At 43.4% G+C, this 7,811-nt stretch overlaps 1 protein-coding gene across 3 annotated transcripts; it reads left to right on the forward strand.

Moving 5' to 3' along the window:
* The first annotated feature begins 2,261 nt into the window (after positions 1–2,261).
* Positions 2,262–4,180, forward strand: neurod6b (neuronal differentiation 6b). 3 transcript variants are annotated; one of them, XM_077538768.1, is made up of 2 exons: positions 2,262–2,421; positions 2,522–4,180. In XM_077538768.1, the coding sequence occupies exon 2, from the start codon at positions 2,584–2,586 to the stop codon at positions 3,577–3,579; it is 996 nt and encodes a 331-aa protein (XP_077394894.1). In that variant the 5' UTR covers positions 2,262–2,421; positions 2,522–2,583; the 3' UTR covers positions 3,580–4,180. The 3 variants fall into 3 exon arrangements, with proteins under 3 accessions (XP_077394894.1, XP_077394716.1, XP_077394808.1); XM_077538590.1 differs by having other exon boundaries at positions 2,560–4,180; XM_077538682.1 differs by having other exon boundaries at positions 2,579–4,180.
* Positions 4,181–7,811: the final 3,631 nt, after the last annotated feature.

The following is a 7,811-nucleotide window of genomic DNA, read 5'->3' on the forward strand; positions in this document are numbered from 1 at the left end:
ATGACATTAGTCATGACAGTAATCATAACCCTTGAATGACCATAGTCATGACAGCGTGAACCCCCACATATTTGTGGTTGGGCATTCACCTATTTGCGGAATTTGGATCATGTCCTCCATTATTTGCTGGAAAACTCACCTATTCAGAATTCATTGATTTTCCTCTATTCACTGAATGTAGCCTACCACTTATCACAAGCTAATGTGGTTAGCATTTAAAAAAACTCAATACAGCTCTGCTTAGATTTTGGTTTTGACATAATGAGGGATTTCACACCTGTGGTGGATGTGAGTGTTTCTGCAGGATGGTGCTGCATGGCAGTCTTTCAGGTGGTCTGCAACGAACCTTATAAAATATTCTACACATACAGTATATGAGAAAACGTGTGATGATTCGACCAAGCGAAGCTTCAACTTTTTGGCCATGAGTCCAAATTGTATGTTTGGCAAAACATGAAGCTGTTCATCAACAAAAGAGCACCACTCTTTACAGTGAAGCATGATAGTGGAAACGAATTATGAACAGTTGGAAAGGGCAGTATTAGCACAAAATCTTCAGGAAAAAAAAAAGCCAAGAAAAGCCTGAATTTTTATTTGGGGTTAGTAAGTGGCATTTCCAGCTGTATACTGACTGAGCTGAATGTGGTTGGTTAATTTTGAACACAAATCCTGAGTTACAAGAGGGTGTGCACACTTGTGCAACCACATTGCAGCAGTTGTTTATTTTTACATACTCTCGAAAACATTTTTTTTTCTTAATGCGTTGTGAAGCTTATAGGTCACATTAATGGTGGCAAAAGCTTTGAAGTATTTTTTTTCTTGGTCTTTTAAACAAAAATCGGGTCACCATAGAAGAAAACAAACACGCTGCAGGTTTTCTTGTGTGCTTTTAGGGAGAAATACGCACCTTTCTGAGAGTGGGGTACATAACGATTTACAAGGTCTATCAAAGGCTCCGTTTGAGCCTTTTATATGTAAGCAGCAAGGAGTGAACAGGAGGAGCACCTTCACGCCGTTCTTCTTTTGCTTTTACTTTCCCTCATAAACGGGCCTTCAACTTACCCTGTGACTTCATATAAACGTGACATCGTGCGTTTATCATCCTGCGCCGGCTGCAGAGTTTAATACACATTCAATTATGTTATTTTACTACAATTTGTACATTTAATGAAGGATAAATGTTTGAGGCCTTGTAATACGATATGATTGTTTGCTTTGGATTACATGTGCAAACTTGAAATACAAGCATGATGAGGTGGCAATGAACTTACACTGTACAAAACCACACAGCTGAGCCTTTCTGATCGCTAGCTTAATGCTAATGTTCAAATAGTATCCATGCTGCGGTGCTATTAACCATTTAAGCAGTGGGTTTTATTCTGAAAAAAAACACGTCATAGTTCCAATTTTATCAAAATCTTAATTGTTAAATGGAGTGCACTTACATTGGGTTTATCTTCACCTTATGTTTACAAAGCCATATTCATTTATCTCATTCAATTGTATCGCAATGTAGCCTAAACTGGCGTGTTGACACAGCGTATCAATCTACAGAAAGGTTTTCCTTTTTAGGTTAAAATAACTAATCTTGCGTTGTAACCTGACCAACGGCAGAACGCAGGATGTTGTTTTATCTAAATCTATCCCTGTTGTGTTGTTCGAGCCCCATCCTAGCTCATGCTAAGCTTGTTGTCCCTCAGGTCCAGCGTCCAACTTTGCAAACTCAGTTTCGTTCGTAGGACGTGTAAGAGGCCAACAGTTGTGTTCCCTAGCTAAAGTTTATTGACTGACTGCTCAGTGCTTAACAGAAAATTCTGATGGGGCCCTGTGCCAAATGTCCCACAGACCAGTGGTTGTGGACCACATTCACAACATTACCTCATTTAACTTATGGGAGGGCCAAAGTATTAGCAACACCTCTCAATGAGCAATGCAACAACACTGCTACAGTACTGTATAGGCCCTATTGAAATAAAAGTGGGAAGAAATGCATTCCAAGGTGCTTCACTCTCCTGTAAAAGTTGATTTTTCACATTAACATGCATGGACAAACCTACCACCAGCATACCTGTTGACAAGGCACACACGCATGAAATCTTGATTCTGCTCGCCTCTTGCTTGTTATCTTCTCTCTCCCGTTCTGCGCATTGCAAGAGGGTCCCCAGAGACCCGCCGAGCACGTGGTCCGGGCTGCCATGAGACGTCAGCGGCAGATGGCACCGCCACCGCCATGCATACCGGCTGCTGGCACCAGTGGCAGACAGTCCTGCAAGAAGACGAGGAAGAGGAGGAGGAGGAGCAGAGGAGAGAGAAAGGCTGAGTGTGCTCTTGTCATTATTGTTGTCATCTTTTTGGGGGGTGCAGGAGCGAGACGAGTTTTTGGGAACATGCTGGCTGCACGCTGACCCCCCTTCCTGCATGGTGAGTTGTCTTTTTCTGTTAGTGCCTTTTGTCAGAGTTTGAGTGCCTTTAGGGGTGTGACGATGCCTGCCAATAAGTTTTCTCATGGTTGCATTTACAGGATAATGAAGTGAAAACCTTCAAACCACTTTTTAAAAGTGGCTTTCCTGTTTTCCAGGAACGATGTTGACTCTGCCATTCGACGACGCACACGCGATGTGTGAGCCACGCTTCGGTGCCCCCGAGGAGCGAGCCTCCCCTCGGCCTCCCCGCCGCCTGCACGACGACGACGAAGACGACGACGAGCCCTGCCGGTCCGCCGGGGACGACGCCGCCTCCTCGGACCGGGACTACGAGCAGGACGACGGCGGCGGCCTCCTGCTGCACAAGAAGCGCGGGCCCCGGAAGAAGAAGGCCACCAAGGAGCCGCACGACCGCTCCAGGCTGCGGCGGCATGAGGCCAACGCCCGCGAGAGGAGCCGCATGCACGGCCTGAACGCCGCCTTGGAGAGCCTGCGCAAAGTGGTGCCCTGCTACTCCAAAACGCAAAAGCTGTCCAAAATCGAGACCCTGCGCCTTGCCAAGAACTACATCTGGGCTTTGTCCGAGACCCTCAGCGCCGGGAAGAGACCCGACCTGCTGGCGTTTGTGCAGACCCTCTGCAAAGGATTATCGCAGCCCACCACCAACCTCGTGGCGGGCTGCCTGCAGCTCAACACCCGGAACTTCCTCACCGACCACAACGGGGAGGTGGTCTTCTCCGGGCGGCCTCCCTACGACCCGCTCTACTCCTCGTCCGCTTACCCGGGCTCCGAGGTGAGCGCCGCCGGCGGCTCCGGCCCGTCGGACCCGGCCAAGCCGTTCCGCCACTACGGCTACTCGGGCACCTACGAGCCGCCCTACGGGTCCCCGGAGGCCGGCAGCCCGCACTTCGAGAGCCAGCTGAGCCCGCCCGTCAATCTGAACGGCATTTTCTCGTTCAAGCACGACGAGCCGCCGGACTACGGAAAGGCGGGGCACCACTACGGGGTGCGCTACTGCGGCGCACCCGGACGCGCGGCCCTGGCGCACGGCTCCATGTACAGGGTGGCCCCCGAGGGCCGCTACCCGTACGACCTGCACGTGCGCGGCCAGTCTTTCCAAGCGCAAGGGGAGCTCAACGCCTCTTACCACAATTAAGATCAACTCTCCTTTCACACACACAATACCCACGAAAATGCTCCTCCTTTTTTTCCGCTATAAACTCCGTCAAAAGTCGATACTTTTGACGCAGAAGCACATCAAACTTAACATTTGCAGACAGGATCCGTTATAAATTGTCCGACATCACAACATAATTCGTCGCAAATGCATATTTATATGGATTTAAAATGTCTTTTTGTGGATGAATTTGGATTGAGCAATAAAATGGGAATGACGCTATGCAAGGCAATCGTTCAAAATAACATTACATGACAAAATTGTTCCCATGGGAATACAAAAGAATTTACAATAGACGTGCGTGAGTAATTGTATTTTCATCAGGTGGATGTAAATTGTGATTATGTATGAATTGATTTATTTGAGCCTATTTATTGAACGTGAATGATATATAATTATTGTACATTTCCAAACAGTGTTATCATGTAAAAGATTTTATGTTATTGTTGTCATTAATTGGCCTGAGAGGCTTTATTATTATTATTGTTATTATCACGTGTCACATGCCTTAAAAAGGGACCTATTAATATGCAATGACATGATTTGTTATTTATTTATTTATGTATTTATTTATTTATTTATTTATTTATTTATTTATTTATATTTCCTTGGATGAACTTTTGAATTATGTTGCGTCATTTTGGGGGCGGCTATTGTGCCAATTTGTTATGGATTGAAACCGTGAAGTCATGTTCTGTGATAAGCTTGTTATTGGCCACAATTAGATAAATAAATGATACGCGGGGAAATTAAAAAGAGATTTATTTATCGAATTATTCGGAGGGAAATGCAAACGTGTTTTTATTGTAAATCCACTTTTGGGCGAATTCTAGGCAGTCTCAATCCCTGCAGCTCTTGGATGAGTGGGACTTGTTGGATTGGGACCAAAATGCACAGCCTGTGTAGACCAATCTTCCCAGTGTGCAGTTGGCATCACAACTAAAGGTAATAATTGTCTTGTTACATTTTAAACTTCAATGACCCTTTTTCATGTTTGAATATCCCGAAATGCTTTAACTTGTGCACACAAATTTAGCTGAAAGACTTTCTGCAGGCATGAATGATTTTTCTTTTCTTTTTTTTTTAATTTAGACAAACTAATAGAAACGTCTTATTAAATATAGAGTTCCACTCGTGTTTTTTTTATAAGTGAATTGACATCTGTATTTATATTTTTACTGTATTGTAAATAAGCCCACATGCAGCATATTATTATTTTTTTGTATTTAATAGATTGATTTGACAGTGAGAAAACACACTCCGACAAAAAAAAGAATTTAACTTTCTACTAGCTTTTGAGTGGCCAAAAGTTAGTAAAGCCTACCTTGACATCTGTATGCCATTTTTTAGTTAAATGTTACGGAGGACTTATTGGCTACTTTGTATGTGTAGGCCTATATTTCCTTTTAATATTTAATTCATTTTAAATGTAACTTATTTAATTCATCTTCTTAAAAAGTTTGCTTTATTTCTGATATTTAATAATTTAAAAACGAACTGTTATTTGCATACATTTGCGATTTAATTTTAAATTATTGAGCTGATGCTGACAAAGATAAATAAAACACAAATATACATGCATGTAATCTATTAGGCCATATTCAATAGAAAATTCAATCGAATTTTAATAAACGGTTCGCAAAATGGATAGATGGACATAAATAGACTATATTGTGTATTTGTTTATTTATTTATTTAGGCTATATATTACTGTAATTTGACACAAAAATGTCAAAATGATATCTGAAACATTTTTCCGCCAACAAGATAAAGTATAGCGACAGCAGCGCTATCAGAAATTTGAAACTGCACTTACATGAATGTTTTTTGTTGTTGTTGTTGTTGTTGTTTTTTCCGGGGCATCTTCATTGTGTTTCATGTTAGCTACAATTAAATGGGCCTACATTTCAAAAAAAGATTTCAAAGTCGTCGAAAAAACAAAACAATGAAAAACAACACACACATGATGAGAAAACGTGTTTGTTTTTTTCCCACTCATGTTCTCCTGTTTCATCACTAAATCCGGTAGTCCCCCCCCCCCCCCCCCACACACACACACACACACACGCACACACCTCAACCTCGTCTCACCCCTCTGGCTGTTACTGGTTGGACAGGAGAAGTGGGTTGGTGAAGTGCACTAGGTGGGTGCGTGTGTACGTGGGGGACGGTTGACGCCCACTTGATCCATAAACTAGCGACAGTTTAACAGAGGGTCAAACGTGTCCCCCCCCCCCCCCCCCCCCCTCCCCCAATACGTTCACATGCTCATTATACACGCAGCATCTGGCCCACTTGTGTGGGCGTCTCCTGAAGACGGACACACTCCATAGATTGTTTGTGTACATTCATAAAGGAGTCTAAAGTAGTTGCACACTGTAAATTAACTTATTAAGGGAGTGAAAGAATGACAGGGTGAAAAGTTGAAAGAGTTGAGATGTAGGAAAGAACGATGGAAGGAAGTTTAGGAGGGAGGGAGGGAGGAAGGATGAAAGGAAGGAAACAAAGATGGATGGAAGAAGGGAATCTACGATGTATGGAAGAAAAAAGACAGAGAGGATAAAGGAAATGAAGGAAGGAAGGAGAATCTTTTGTTTGAAAGACGGAAGAAATGAATGTTGGAATTGGGTAAGGACAGAACGAAGGATGAATGGAAAGAAGAGACAAAAGAAGGATGAAAGAAAGGGTTGATGAATGCGGGAAGGTAACATGGATGAAAAGACAGAAAAGAGAAATGAAGAATGAGTTAAAAGAAGGAAGGAAGGAAGATTTTTAACAGTGCTCTATGTGAATATATGAATAAATGAAGTAGACCAAAGATCAAACTTTTGAAGTGACAGTTTGAGCCTGGCACATCTTCCTATTTCAGGTGTTCAATGGAAAAATGGCTTTCAAGTCCCACAAGACAGGTTCCACTATACAATAAAGTCGCCAATTTCAACTCCAAAGAAGTCTTCTTCCTGAGACAAACAAGTTGTTGCCAAGCTCTGAAGTTCAAGGCTACATAAACGATAAGACTATGTTGCATTCTCAAGCCTCAAATGTTGACAAATGGCCTTCCTCTTCCTGTCTACAAGGGTCCTCAAAATTCCGTGCCATCCCCAAGCCCCAGATGGTGACGGTGGCGGGATGGGGACACGTTTCCCCCATTAAATTCCTAATAATCATTTGGAATGGTGGATGGAGGGTGGGGGAGGTATGTGTATGAGGACGGGGCTGGTGGGTGAGGGGAGTAGAGGGATTTGGTGGTTTAATTAGACAGATTTAAGGAGATGAACCCCCCCATGCCACCAGCACCCTCCTCCTCCTCCTCCCAATGTGCGGATGCATGTGTGAAAGAATTAAACATATGAGCATGTGTACGTGTGTGTGTGTGTGTGTGTGTGTGTGTGTGTGTGTGTGTGCGTGGGTGTCAGGTCATAGTGGAGGTTCGACGGCAGGCCAGGATCTCATTAAGGTGTCAGATTGGTGGATCAGCGCTTCTGGCATCTGACCTCAACCCCATTCAGCAAGCACCTTCTCTGGGCTGGCGACGCTGGCTGGCATGGGCCCGCTTGGATGCTGGCGAGCATTCGTGATCAGATTTGTTCAGATTAGATCAACGTGAGGATGAGGGGAGAGCAAGGTGAGGCCATGTGGAGGTTATTCACGTGTTTGGAGTGGAGGCTGTCAGAAATAGCATGTAACAACAGTTCTCACTCTAGATCAGGGGTGTCAAACTCATGTTAGCTCAAGGGCCGCATGGAGGAAAATATATTAGCAAGTGAGCCGCACCGGGAAAATAACGTTATATATCTTAAAAATTATTGCCATCATTTATACGCAGATTTTCGCTATTTGTGGGCCAGCCCTAAATTACGGAGCTCAACTGTAATCATATTGTTCCACAAAAAAATAACAACAAATGGAACGCGGCAACATTTTGCCTGTATAAGTTCCGGAGGTGTTAAATCTACCTGTTTTGCATATATATTGTTCCCAGAATGCATTGCTTGGCACAGTTAACTCATTCACTCCCAGCACATTTTTCACGGTTTTACTGGATTTTGACTGATTTTGCAAGGCCCACAGAATATTGTTGCCCATTGCTATCAAAACATGGAACTTACCAAAACAAAAGATGAGAGCCTCTTCTTTCGTCAGGAAAAAAAAAAAGGTATATTTCTATCTGTTTCCATTTTGCAGCAATCGGCATTATAATCTAGTAAAGT

The sequence above is a fragment of the Festucalex cinctus genome, chromosome 1 (assembly GCF_051991245.1).
Source record: "Festucalex cinctus isolate MCC-2025b chromosome 1, RoL_Fcin_1.0, whole genome shotgun sequence".
NCBI classification, from domain to species: Eukaryota; Metazoa; Chordata; class Actinopteri; order Syngnathiformes; family Syngnathidae; genus Festucalex; species Festucalex cinctus.